We start from the raw sequence: 14,973 nt of genomic DNA, 5'->3' as shown, positions 1-14,973 counted from the left end.
CATATATATAGTACACACATATATACATATATATATATATATATATATATTTATACATATATATATACACACATATATACATATATATATATGTTTTTACATATATACACATATACACACACACATATATACATATATATATACATATATATACACATATATATACACATATATATATATATACATATATATATACACACTTCCAAAGCCCCTTTCAACAACATCCCACTGCCATTTCTAAATGGCGAAACTGTAAAACTGAGTATGCCATCTATGTGTTGGAGTGTCCATGTGGACTCCAATACGTGGGCAGCACCAAGCTGCCCGCCCACAAGCGAATACTCCAACACATACGGGCAATAACTGGGCATGATCAGAACTATCCGGTTGCCAGGCATTTTCAGGAGAAACATCTAGGTATCCCTGATAAACTCCAATTCTTTTTGATTGATTGTGTTGAGCCGTCAAGGAGGGGAGGTGACCGTGAGGCCAAACTCCGTCTCCTTGAGACGAGATACATCTTGGGGCTCAACACCAAGAATCCTAATAGCCTCAATGACAGGGAGGATCTGTATACCTGCCTTTAGGATTTAGGAGTTTTTGCTTATAAGACCTGTCCGGATGTAGTGATATTCGTTGTTCTTGATACAGGGTTTTTCCTTATTCTGTAACTGTATATATTGATGAAATGATTTCCTTACAACTAGTGATACTGTGGTACGAATTTTAACACTTGAGAACTTTTTAATCTAAAATGCACTTTATTGACATATTTGCACTATTTCCTCATGCACTTTTTCTTGGCTATTTAGTCTTCTACTGTGACTTGCCCACTTGGGCTTTATTCTGAGATCTAGTATCATATGGCTTTGGATTTACACTGCTAAAACTTATATACTGAGCTGTTTTTTCGTGGGGCATGACATGATTATGAGAAAAATACCCTTAGTGTACATAGATAATATTAATTGTCATGTATATACTTTTGTTGGTTTTTCATCATGTCTCTTTTGCCTTGTAAATAAGCTCTTTTTTCTATGAAATCCGTCTTACATGATTTCATGGATTGTGCTATTTTCACTGAAATAATTGCTTTATTTTAGGCATTCTTTGACTATTTGCACAAAGCAGCGTTTCATTGTATAGTATTTCATCCATGCCTATGATCTAATTGATTGCACTGTCATAGCTTTACAAAGCGTGTGTAGTTTGTCATGTGATCAAGCCTCCCTGGAGGCGAAACGCGTCATGGCGGCAGCGCTGGCTTTATGAAAATAAATATCACCTTGCACCAGCACCTCTGGGTCGACTCTTTGTTGCGGGACACTATTGGTGCACGTTCGTTCACCAAAGCGACAACTTGCAGAATATATACACATATATATATATATATATATATACACATATATATTTTTTTAATGTATCATTTTTATTATTTCCGGGATCCCCGCACATGGGCGGGAATATTCAGTGCTTATGACTGATGAGGATCCCCTGGAAGAGAACCTCCTACTGTGACCAAAACCAGATTCATATCTTCCTAGGTGACTTCAACCTACACTGGAACGACGCAAACGATCCCTTACTGTGCACTTTCAAGGCATTCCTCTCTGATCTAAACTCCACCCAATCCTGCAATGAACTTACCTCAAGTGATCCACCCTAGACTTAATCATTGCGAAAGATAATGCTATTCAACTGGATGCCATCTCACCTTGTGACTGGTTGGGTCATTACCTAGTTTCATTCTGCATCTTGGAAAGGATGGCACTTAGGCAAGTTCAACATCGTAAGGCCAAACAATGGTCAAGAGTCTTGAGGAACATCAATTTGAATGACCTAACTAGCTTCAGTAATAAATTATTTCTCCCACCACTTAGTCTGACAAATCATGAGGGACCTCACTGAACACTACATCCATTCCATGACTAATATTTTTGACTCAATTGCTCCAAAGCAACTCAAAAGAATTCCCAGCAAAATATCCAAACCCTGGTTCAATTGCTCCCTTAATGAGGAAAGGCGCAAACTAAGAATGGAGGAGAAATCCTGGAGAAACTATCCCTCCCTTACAAACATCAAGCAACTGCTGATGACAAGAAGTACGTACAACAAACATATCCGTAGTGCCAAGACTGCTCACTTTAGATCACAGCTCAACCACACAAAAAACAGGCCAAAAAAACTGTTTGAAATCATCAAACAGCGGGTCTCCCACTCAAATAACCAACAATCTGCACTCAATGACTTAACCCCAAACAGCGAGGAGTTCTCTGCACACTTCTTGGAAAAGAAAAGGAAGCGCAATCAGAATTACTACACATCACAACAAATACACACTGTGTGTCTCAGTCCACTACATCTCTGTTACCCCTGTTGATTTTCCCTCTTTCTGACTCCTTGTATTACTCTACAAAAAAACAGGCACTGTGGAATACCTTAAGACTCCGAGACAACGTTGAGCTACACAATACTATTACCTAAATAAAACCCTCAAATAATTTCAATGACCCTCTACCCGCCAATCTCTTCAAATAACTTGTATCCGCCGTGCTACCACTTTGGTCGGAAAGCATCCATGAATCTCTCCTGCAAGGATTGATTCCTGACTGCCTCAACATTGGTCAAGTTATCCCCATCACAAAAAGCACCTAACTGATCCTAACAACTTCAGACCAATCTTTCAACTTTAGCCAAACTACTTGAGAAGTGTGTGCACACACACAACTATGTAATCACATTGAAAAAGTTCAACTCCTCGACCTTCACCAATCAGGCTTCAGATCGGGACACAGTACTGAAACTGCTCTGATTCACATCATTGACAACGCCTTGAGACTACTGGACCAAAATGAAAGCTGCCTTCTTATACTTCCGGATCTTTCCTCTGTTTTGACATGGTCAAACATGACCACTTGATAGCTCCACTAAAAACTCGGAAAACCAAATACCTCCTGATCTCCACTCGCAATCACTCTACCTCCATTCATGACTGGCTCAGGCAACTAACAGCCCTCAATTGCACTCCTCATATTGTGGACTCAACTAGATCATTAGGCATAATTTTGGACAAATACCTAAATATGCAAGACCCCATCAGTGCAACAACCAGAGGAGCTAATCACCAACTCAACACCTCAAGGAAAATCAAACCTTTCTTCCTCCCGACGACATGAAGCTGGCAGTCCAATCCCTAGTTATCTCTCACTTAGATTAAAGAATTGTGACCCAGCTGAACTTCCCAAAGCTAAACTGGCCCCTTTAAGGGTTACTTTGAATTCTGCTGCCAGACTCATTTCTAGTTCAAGAAAATGTGAACATATTACACCAGAATAAATTCAACTCAACTGGCTCCCCTGAGAAGAAAGGATTTGTTTCCAGATTGCCTGCTTAATAAACAAAGCCCTTCACTATAAACACTCAAGTTTACCTGGCAAACAAACTTGAACTATCCGGCCTAAATTGACCCCTAAGAAGTTATAAGAATCAACTGCTGAAATCACAAACAATTCAATAAGAAAAGAACTTATAAACGAGCCTTCTCTGGTTTGGCTCCAAGATTTTTGAATGCTCTTCCTTCCGAAAACAGATCAAACCCTTCTATTGTCACATTAAAAAAAGAATCAAAAGGTTTGCTCCTGAATAGCTACTTGCAAAGATAGACCTGAAACCATCGGAACTAACTTCTACTTCAGGTCTACAGTATTCTTTTAATGATCAGGGATGCATTTGTACTGCTTGATACCTCCTATTGTCTGGAGTATTCTCTTTCACGCTATTATTTAGTTGTCTGCTTACTTGTTACATTTGCTACTTTTCCTATTAATATTGTTTGTTTTGTGTACAGTGCTCTGATACCCGTACCGGTCATGTTTTCGCTTTATAAAGCCTTTCAAATAAATAAAAATAAATAAATAAGACGGTTTCCCAGATATCCAGTGCAAGATAGGGTATGTGCAAAAAATACATGAAAGCTAATAGAACAGTTCATAATAGCTTGCCCTCTATTAAAGGTATCACCCTAGTAACTGAAAAACACCAGAAACTGCCAGAATGCAATCATATGCAGGCTAAAAGGGTTTAATGTCATGTGCCATGCAATGTCCTCTGAAGCCTCTACATTTTTTGATACTAATAATTAGTATACACGTTCATGGTTCCAGAGTGAATTTCATTTTGTAAATTAGCATGATGTAGATTCAGTTCACAGATTTGAGATTCTTCTCTCAGTTGATGTCTCAGAATTTTTAACAAATCTGTAAAGCACACATTTAAATGCAATTAAATAATGCTGAGAGCCAGGCCTACTAACCTGTCCATTTCCTTGGGCCTCACAGTGCTGGACTAAGGCTATAAGGACCATGGGAGGGTGGGCAGGTCTCCAGGGTTGTGTCGGACCAGTATCTTATCATCATGTCTGAAACAGAGGAAAAAAGCAAAAAATCTCAATAGAACTTCTAGGGAGATAACAATATAGAACAAAATATCAGTACATCATCAGCTAAGTAAAATCTCTCAAATTGGAATTGGACAAAATATAAAGACAAATTATGTTAGCATAAGTCTTCAAATTAGTGCGAGGCTACCCTGGTGGAGCTCAACATATCATAGGGGGAATCAGCCTCAGCAGTGGCTGAGGTTAATTCAAGCATTCCCTCCTTCACTTTTTTGCATACTTTAGTGAGTCACCCTAAGTGGAATGGGTATGCCCAGACATGGGTACAGTGCACACTGTCACTGGAACCAAGCCATACATGTTTGATGACCCCTAACTAGGGTGACACCTGTCCTGGGTTGCTTGTGTTCTGGGTCAGGGAGGACCTGGCCTGGTAGTTTCATCTGGACTGTTCTCACTGGAGCATGATCAAGATAATTTGCATATGGCTGGATCCAAACGGAGGTACCATGGTGTGCAAAATAACAAAGCCTGAGTAATTACCAGTTGCTGTGATTAATTCAAGCATTCTATCCATTACTTTTTGTATACTTTTTTTGTGGACAGCAAAATACAGCCATAATTTGGGCGTATTGGACCCATAACCCCAAGAGGCCGCGGTCCCACTGCACATGCAGCACTATTGACAGCTATGCCCTTCAGGAGGCTCTCTTGCCCTGAACCTTGCAGCCTATCATATACAAAAAAGATAGGTATGGAGGAATCAATATCTTATTTTTATTTAGTCATAGGGAACAATCAATTACCCTAGCTGTAGTGCAAACTTCTATCGGAATAAATTGCAAAAATCAATTCAAAACACACATATGACATGGAACCAAACTTTGAAAATGAATCATTATGAAATTCATAAACACAAAAACATACAAAAGAACATATATATATATATATATATATATATATATATATATATATATATATATATAGATATATATAAACATAAGCAGTACAACCAATTATAAACTGAAATCTACATTGCCAATAGCCACATTTTTCTGATAGTAAGTGTTCACCCACTTAATCTGGGTGATACACTCAGAGGTAATCGTCTTAGCACATGAGGTATAATACCTTCATACCCGTTACTCTTATGTGCTTTAACAACTAAGTTACACTCTTCGTTTTAATAGCGACTCCTCTCCAAAAAACGGTCTATACATATATTAACAAACACATCTATCCCATTATTTATACAGAGCATGCTGGGTCTCTTTCCTTTTACAAAAGAATAGTGAACCGCAAAACCAACCGAAAAAGTGAAAAAAATGTAGAAGCAATCCATGGGGAGAAACAATAAAGAGCTTTAAAAAGGAAACAAACTACCAATCAGTCTATGAGTGTGACTCCGAGACGTGAAAGATATGCGTGCACCTATAAAGAACATACCTAGTGAACTAGAATTTGTAAATGCCAATGTGCATCGCACACCACTCACGTATACCGTTTTCCTTATGGGGACACTCTATTAATCCAAGAACCAAGTGTTGAACCTAAAACCAAGGAAAATCACCTGCAAATAATAGACAATGCAGTTTGATATAATATACTCTCCTCCACTATGCAAATAACGAGCTCATTAACCTATATGTCTGTGCACAGGGGACTATCGACACATATCTCTCTCACTGGTGGACGATATGGATTAGTTACTTACCTGTAATCCTAGTTCTCATCCAGGGGTATACTCTTCAAAGTCATGATCTGTGAATAATCCCCGCCCACGTGCGGGATACCGGAGCATATAAACTACTGGATTGAACTACAGGAACCAGAAGGCTCGGCATTGTAATTGAATGTAACACCCACTGGAGGGTAATCATGAATAATTAAATGAGCTAAGCTGACGCTGTTAGTGCAATCACAGTCCCGTGATGTTTGCCGTGCTCCTCCTCTGACGAAGGCCCAAGTGGGGCTGAAATGCATTAGGACATTTGGAGCGTTTCAATAAAACTTGAAAATTCACCGCGATGTGTGCGGCTCACTTCTTTCTTCTGGAAAGGTGCGGGTGATATATATATATATAGACATACATACATATGTGAAAACATACATGCAGCCTAAAATGTTTCCAAAATGGCAAAAATGCTGAAATTACATAGGTTTGCATTGTAAAAAAAAAATACCCTCCTAACCCATAAGGAAAAGAGGACTTGCACTGAAAAGTTGTCATACAACAATACTTTATTGCCACAAGAAAAACTTGTAATTGCAGGCAGTTGCCTGTAGGCTGCATAGCAGAGCAATAATAAAACAAAGAAAACTGACACCTTGCCTTTAAGGCTTCCAAAGGTTAGGGTACCGTGCCTTTAAGATCTGCAGGAGACCCTCTGCTCCCATCATGCACCACAGGTGACAGTTAGGTCAGTTCTTTTTGGCGGTGCATTATGTGTAGGCACCTGAGTAGAAAATGCAATTAATATAGAACAACTCCAGTAATGCTCGTCCAGGGGGAGGGAGGGTCGCTTATGACTTTGACGAGTACACCCCTGGATGAGAACTAGGATTACAGGTAAACTAATCCTTCGCATCCTGGGGATACCCATCAATAGTAATAATCTGTGAATAGAGTAGCAAGCCCATACCCAGTACCTCGCAGACGAGCAACAGAGTATACAGAACATGAAAAAACCATGACATTTAAATTGCAATCATGCAAACAAATACTTCAAAGAGGCCTGCACAACCTGGGCATCGGCTTGTGCATCAGAATCTAGACAGTAATGGCGTGTGCAGGTATGCACCGATCGCCATGTGGCTTCCTTGCAGATTTCAGACATTGGAACATTGTGAAGGAGAGCTGTGGTAGAAGCTTTCCCTCTGGTAAAGTGTGCTTTAGGTTTGCCTTGTAAGGTCTTGTTAGCTAACTGGTAGGCTAAAGCTATACAAGACACATTCCATTGAAAAATGGATCTTTTAGACGCAGATAGACCGGTGTTAGTGGACCCGTAGTTAATGAAGAGCCGGTCAGATTTTCTAAGTGTGAGAGTTTTGGCAAGGTAAAACTTCAATACTCTCCGGAGATCTGAAGAGTGCAATGATCTCTCAGGGGGAGTCGATGGTTTAGGAAAGAAGGTGGGCAGAGTAATAACCTGATTGATGTGAAAATCCGACACTACCTTGGGAAGGCAGCTCGGATGTGTACGTAACACCACCCTATTGGTATGAACCACAGTATAAGGCTCCTTACAGCACAGCGCCTGAATCTCGCTCACCCTGCGGGCTGAAGTGAACGCCTTATGAATAGACTCGAAAGGAGCAGCCATCAGTTTAGTAAGAACAATGTTATTGTTATTGTTATTGTTAACTACAGCTTATATAGCGCTAAATCACCGTCAGGTCTCTAGGCGCTTTTGACAGAAGAAAGCTATACTGGCCGAATAAAAAAGATACGTGAGGCCGTGGCACTAAGCGGTGCTTAGGGCTTCCCTAAACAGGAGTGTTTTTAGAGACTTACTAAAATGCCACAGATTTGAATCCTTACGAAGAGACTCTAGAAGTTTATTCCAGATCTGTGGAACCACCACTGAGAAAGATCTGCCACCCTTCGTTGCTAATTTATAGCGAGGACAAGACAGCAGTTGAGTGTTTGAGGACCTTAATGATCGTGTGGGTTTGTAAACTCCAAGGCGTTCTTTAATGTAAGCAGGTGCTTGACCATAGATTGCCTTATGGGCGATGCATAAACTTTTGAACTCCACCCGTTGTTTTATAGGGAGCCAATGTAGCTTACACAACAGTGGAGATGCATGAGTACGTCTAGGTAGCCTAAAGATCAGCCTAGCTGCGTCGTTCAGGACCACTTGCAGCCTATTTGTCAATGTTTTTGGGCAGACCCAAATACAGGGCGTTTCCATAATCTAATCTTGAGGTTATTGTGGCGGAGACAATTGTACGGAGCGTGGAAGAGGAGAGGAGCGGGACTAGCTTACGTAGCTGTCTGATTAAATTAGTGCAGGTCCCAACAACGGAGGAAATCTGGCTGGCCATTGACAGCTCATGGTCGATCTTTATGCCTAGACTTTTTACATTAGAACAAGGTTTAGGGGTGGGGCCAAGGTCTTGAGGCCAAAACAAATCACCCCAAGGAGACGCTTCGATTGAAACCACCCCGACCTCAGTTTTGTCTGGGTTGATCTTCAACGAATTCGCTGTCATCCAGCTCACCGTATGACTAAGAATTTTTTGGGCATGGGTCTGTGCAGATGCCGTGTTATCAATACTAAGTAACAACTGAGTATCGTCGGCATAGTTGAAGGTTTTACAGCCCATGCTTACCAGGGAGTCGATTAAGGGCTGCAGATAAAGGTTAAAAAGGAGTGGGGACAAAGCAGATCCCTGAGGGACTCCACACTTCAGGATACCCAAGTCTGATATACAGTCCTCCAATTGAATCCTTTGAGTTCTTCCAGAAAGAAAGGATTTGAGCCATTTGTAGGCTGTATCTTGTATCCCGAAAGCGTCCAGCCTGTCCAGAAGCAGGGTGTGCCTGACAGTATCGAATGCCGCTGACAGGTCTAATAATATCAGGGCACTCAGTTTCTTACTGTCAGCCATACCTCTGAGCTCATCCAGCACCGAAAGCATCACCAATTCAGTGCTGTGATGCGCCCGAAACCCTGCTTGACGCTCCTGGAGTAGATGGTGTGACTCCAGGAATGATGAGAGAGATATCAGAACGTGTTGTTCCAAAATCTTGGACAGGAAAGGTAGCTGAGATATTGGCCTATAATTTTTTGGGTTGATGGGATCAGCCCCCGGCTTCTTTATTAGGGGCCTAACTTGTGCTTCTTTAAAACTGGATGGAAGCTGGCCAGTATCTAATGATTTATTTAGTAGGGAGACAAAATGACTCTCTAGAGTAGGGAGCGCCAGGCAAAAGATGCTAGGGGGACATGGGTCTGCTGGTGAGCCTGACTTAGGGGCCGATTATGATGGCTGACGGACCTGAGTCTGTCCGCCACCATAGAGTAGGAGGGAACCTCCGCATGGCCTGCGGAGTTCCCTCCTGTGCAATTAGGATGTGACCGCCACCCTGGCGGTCACATCCTCTATTCTTACCATTGCGGCGGGTGCGGCTTCAAACTGCATCCGCCGCAATGGTAAAAATGCATACATTACATTTGTATGCAGAAAGCGGCAGGCACCGTGCGCTGCCTGCCGATTTCTGCATACAAATGCAGGGGGGTACCATAGGTACCCCCCATGTGCACCCCCATACCCCCCTTCACCCAGGGGGCCCGCAACGGGCCCCCGCAGTGAAGTTACACATCCTTTTCCACGGCGGAAAACCCGCCGCGGAAAAGCATTTTTTTCAGCCCATCCTAATCTGGCTGACGGTGTCTGAGAGACACCGTCACCATATTAGAGCTTTTCCGCCGCGGTTGTAAGCCAACCGCGGCGGAAAAGCTGCGGACAGAATTCTAGACCCACCGCCATCCTAATATGGTGGTGGGTCTTCTGAGGCTCCGCAGAGGATTTTCCGCATCCTCCGGGCCGGCGGTGGCATCCGCCGGCCCGGAGGATGCGGAAAATCCTCCATCATAATCGGCCCCTTAGTTCGATTCATAAGCTGTCCTAAGTCAATCAAAGGAAACTTAGAAATGGTGTATTTTGGCGGGGGGCTTGGGGATGGGAAAAAGAAGAGTGACTGCTGGAGGTATTCTTGATGTCATTAAGAATAGTTTGTACCTTATCAAGAAAGTAGTGTTGAAAGGTGTTACAATCTATCAGAGATTCTGATTTTTCTACTTTCTTGCTCAACTCTGTTAAAATCTTAAAGGTTTCTTTCTGTACATTCTCCGTGTTGTTGAGTCGGGATTCATAGTACTCTGCTTTTGCTGACCGAATACAAGTTTTGTACAGTTTGAGAAATGTTTTATAATGATCCCTGTCTATGGGATCATTTGTTTTCCTCCAGCGTCTCTCTAAATGGCGGAGCTTTATTTTGTGTTCCCTCAAGGAAGGATTAAACCATGGGGCCCCTTTTACTGCTCTATTTATCTTTTGATTTCTTTCGGGTGCAATTTGATCAAAGGCCTGACTGAGATTTTGCATCACATTCGCATATTCCTGATCGAGATCCCCATACGTATCATGTAACTGTAAATTTTTGAGAAGGGTGTCCGTCAGAGTTTCTGAGTCAATTTTTCTCCATTGACGAACTTTTTTAGATTTTAGGGATGGTGGTTGAGACAGATAACCATCTATAGGGATATCGCAATTTATCAGGTAATGGTCTGACCATATACAGGGTAGGATACCTGTTAGAGCTACATCCGGATCAGAGGTCCAGATAAAATCAAGGGTATGGCCTTTATTATGTGGGGGTGCCTCTACTAATTGTTGGAGCCCAAGTGTGGTCATGGTCATTTCCAGCTGTCGCGTTGCCACATCCTTGCGCGATTTGTCCCAATGGACATTAAAATCTCCTGTTATTAAGACATTTTGATAACGTGTACAGATATCTGAAATGATGGGGGTCAATAAGTCATTAAACAAAGAGGTAGATTTTGGGGGACGATAGACTGTAAGAAAGACAAGGCAGGTGTTTCTCAGTGTAATCTTCACCCCAAGTATATCCGCTAAATCGACTGTTTCGGCTATTAATTTAGTGACAGTTAGATGTTTTTTAAACAAAATTGCCACACCTCCCCCTCGAGCGTTATCTGTACGATTATGCCATATAGCATCATATTCGTTTGGGAGGGTGGCAATGATATCGGGTAGAGAGCTATCGCCCAACCACGTTTCTGTAAGAGTTAGGATATCAATGTCTTCATCCTGAAGAAGGGTGAAAATTTCAAGATTGTGTTTTTGTAGCGATCTAGTATTCAGGCTAGTTAGGCTCAGGCTGGGATGAAGCACCGGCATACTCCTATTAGTGCACAGGATGCCTGTCTCTTTTAGCTTGGTCAGAATGGTTGAATTTAAGGTAAGAGTACTAGAATCTAGCTGGTGTAGCTCACCTGAGGAGTATTTCAGTCGACAAACAGGGGGGTAGGCCCATGTGCCCGGTTGTGCGCAGACGTGCGCAGACGGGCAGGACTCTGGCACGACTCCGGCACAGGTCCGGCGCGTCCGCTGTACGCGTCCGCTGCGCAGAGGCATGGCCGTCCCCTTTTAAGCGCAACTAGAGCGCGTCCCCGCAATAGCCCACACCCAATATGGCCACCATCAATCCCACGCCAAACCAGGAACCAGCTCTCGGCGTCAATGCTCGGCCGAGAGCGGTCCGGTGGCGAAGGGAGGGGGGGAGTGGGGGGGGAGAGGTCACAAAGCACAAGGTAGTCTCAGGACAAAGTAAAAGCTTATTAAATCAAGCCACAGTGAAAGCTTATTAAATCAAGCAAATTTAAAACGCGCAATATTAAAAGCGCAAAGTGAGAGAATAGACCTCCCGGCTTCCGCCTCAGGAGGGGGAAAGAATCGTTCTGTCAGGATCAATCGCCGGGCTCTCTAAGCCCCTTTTAAGCGCAACTAGAGCGCGTCCCCTGCAATAGCCCACACCCAATATGCCGCCGTCAATCCCACGTCAAACCAGGAACCAGCTCTCGTTAAGTTCCCAAGGTGGAGAAGGGGATCTCACTGGGGGATAAACCTTCCTGAGTCCCTCCAGAAAGTCCTTGACCAATGGCATTTGAAAGAATGACCCCTTCGGAGACTTCCTGTAAGCCGTAATTGCAGCCAGGTGAACCCTGATGGAGGAATATTGCAGGCTGGACTTTGCCAAGTATAACAAGTAGGGAAGGTTCACTTGCTCCTGACCCTTGATCGGATCATAAGCGTTGTCCCTACACCACAGGTAAAATCTCTTCCATTTGAAAGCCTAAGATTTCCTGGTGGAGGGTCTCTTTGCTTCCTTGAGAATACTCATACAGTCCGCTGAGAGGTCTAAGTGCCCGTACTAGATGACCTCAGGAGCCATGCTGTCAATCGCAGGGACGAGAGGTTGGGATGAAATAATCTCCCTTCGTTCATGCTCAGCAGGGCGGCAGAGAAGCCTCCGGTGTGGGGCCTCAGATAGCTGCAGGAGATCCGGATACCACCACTGGCACGGCCATTCCAGAGCTATCAGGATCATTCTGGTGTTGGTCCTGTAAAACTTCTGTATGACCGCCGGGATCAGAGGTAGTGGTGGGAAAGCGTACAGCAATGTCTGCAACTATCTGATCAAAAATGCATTCCCCCGTGATCCTTGTTGTGGGAATCTGGACGTGCAGACAGGGCATTTTGAATTTGCCGCATCTGTGAACAGATCGATGTCTGGCACTCCCCAATGCTAAAAAATGTCCTGAGCGAATTCGTCGTTTAGCACCCAATCATGCGTTTCTACGAAGTCTCTGCTGAGAACATCTGCCTGCACATTCAAGGTTCCTGGAAGGTGAACAGCTACGATCCTGAGACTCCTCGCCAGAAGCCACTTCCATATGGTCTGGGACTCCAGAGACAGGACCCTTGACCTGGTGCCTCCCTGCTTGTTCAGATAGTACATTGTAGTTGTGTTGTCTGTCTGAATCTGAATGGAACTGGACTGTAGAGACGGGTATAGAAACTTGAGGGCCAGATGAACTGCCCTTAGCTCCAGGAAGTTGATGTGATAACTCTGTTCTGTCTTGGACCAGAGACCTTGTACCTGAAGCTGGTCCATGTGAGCTCCCCAACCCTGCAGTGAGGCATCTGTAACAATAGTCTGGGTTGGGAGGACCTGGTGAAAAGGGACCCCTTGTAGAAGGTGCGACCGTTTAATCCACCATTTGATGGAGTCCCTGGCAGCCTGAGGAAGAGACCAAAGTAATCAGAACAAAAACCCTGCCTTTACAGTTTAAACAGGTCCCATGTGGGGATCCTACACTGTCAATGGAGCCACAACCACCATTCAGAGCCAGATACCAGAAAAATCAATCATGTCAATTTTTTTAATGGATTTATTATTCATTTTAGAATAATTCAGTTATATATAAAAAAATATACTACAAACATATACGTGAATATACATTCATTTTTCACAATTTAATAAAACCATTTCAATGTCAAATATACAGTCCCACACAATCCATACTCACTCTCATACTCGTACTTCCTCATACTCAGTAAACACTCATCCAACCATTCTTTCAAGTCTCAGACAGACACACTCCAACTAATACATGGTCGCCATCACATCATTTACTAAACATGTGATATAATTCATTAGACACAAAAGTATTGGGCAATATACAGCACAGGGATAGAGATGAATTAAATTATCCAATTGCCCACAGGAATCACGCCGGCGCGCGTTTTGGTGTACAGACCCATCCGGGTCACACCTTCATCAGGGCGACGATGAACCATGATGTGGGCGACTGAATATCTATAAATACAAAATACACATATAGGTATATTGGTATATCAACATTCACTTAATACATCTCATATTTTCCATAATTGTTATATTCTGGTTCCCATGCGGTTCTGGATGGGACCATGGCTCCAAGAAAAATAATATAAACACATGATACAACACTAGAGAGAAGAGAGAAAAGCTCCTCAGGTCTGGAAAAACAGTTATTAAAAACACATACACAACTACTTTCACATCCACCTAATTCTAGACAAATTTCCTAGTTCTAGTGAGTTTGTTGCACTCGGGACCTCAGTATCTACATAGGTAGTATTCAGCAATGTTTCAATATCGCATGGGTATAGGCACTTACTTTTCAACCGTAGTAGAGGCGCTATCCTCTCAGTCGGGAGCAAAATATTTTCTATGTGGAGTGAATCGGGCCGGTTTTAAAGATGAGGACCTTCAGCTCTAAAAAAGGGGTAAGGAAAAGCCGTATGAAAAGACCCGCATAGCTCCAATCTCTCAATTTCAGTCCTATGTGGAGCCCATGGGTTCGTCCTATGAGGATGGAAAAGGGGATATACTAAAGGGTAAGTCCTTCAACCATGCATAGGAGTTTTTTATATATATATAAAAAAAATGTTTTGCTCTGCAGTGAGGCATCTGTAACAATAGTCTGGGTCGGGAGGACCTGGTGAAAAGGAACCCCTTGTAGAAGGTGCAGTCCGTTTAATCCACCATTTGATGGAGTCCCTGGCAGCCTGGGGAAGAGACACACGATCTTCCCAACGGCCTTACCGCTGCATCCACTGATCTTCGAGGGACTGCTGCAGAGGCCGCATGTGAAGTCTGGCATTGGGTACAATAAAGATGCATGAGGCCATCGATCCCAGCAGCGATGACACCTGCCTTGCTGTAGGATGCGGAGTGCTGAGAAGAGCGCGGCACTTGATCAGCATTGATGACAACCTCTCCTCCCAAGGACACATGCTTGCCCTTGCAGTGTCCAGGGAAGCGCCCAAGTAATGTATCTTCTGTGTCGGGTTGATGACTGACTTTTTGTAGTTGACTTGCAACGCCAGGGAGTGAAGGAGTTGGGGACAGTAGGTGAGATGGCTCTGAAGTAATGAAGGTGTGGAACTCTAGGAGCCAGTCGTCTAGGTAGGGATAGACGAAGATATTCTGCTTACGG

At 43.2% G+C, this 14,973-nt stretch overlaps 1 protein-coding gene across 18 annotated transcripts in view; it reads right to left on the bottom strand.

Annotated features, from left to right (window-relative positions):
• The window catches only part of LOC144782416 (renalase-like), a 916,893-nt gene that overhangs the window by 584,145 nt on the left and 317,775 nt on the right, over nucleotides 1-14,973 (bottom strand). For all 18 annotated transcript variants that reach the window (XR_013601150.1, XR_013601151.1, XM_078661763.1 and 15 more), the window contains one exon: nucleotides 4,313-4,417. Coding sequence is in view for 7 of the 18 variants with exons in the window: in XM_078661763.1 (XP_078517889.1) it covers nucleotides 4,313-4,363 (51 nt within the window). In the remaining 11 variants the exon portion in view is untranslated. The remainder of the gene's footprint in view (nucleotides 1-4,312; nucleotides 4,418-14,973) is intronic.

Source organism: Lissotriton helveticus, chromosome 9 (assembly GCF_964261635.1).
Source record: "Lissotriton helveticus chromosome 9, aLisHel1.1, whole genome shotgun sequence".
Classification (NCBI taxonomy): domain Eukaryota; kingdom Metazoa; phylum Chordata; class Amphibia; order Caudata; family Salamandridae; genus Lissotriton; species Lissotriton helveticus.
Note: the sequence above shows the minus strand (reverse complement) of the source record. Positions and strands in the feature narration are given on the sequence as shown.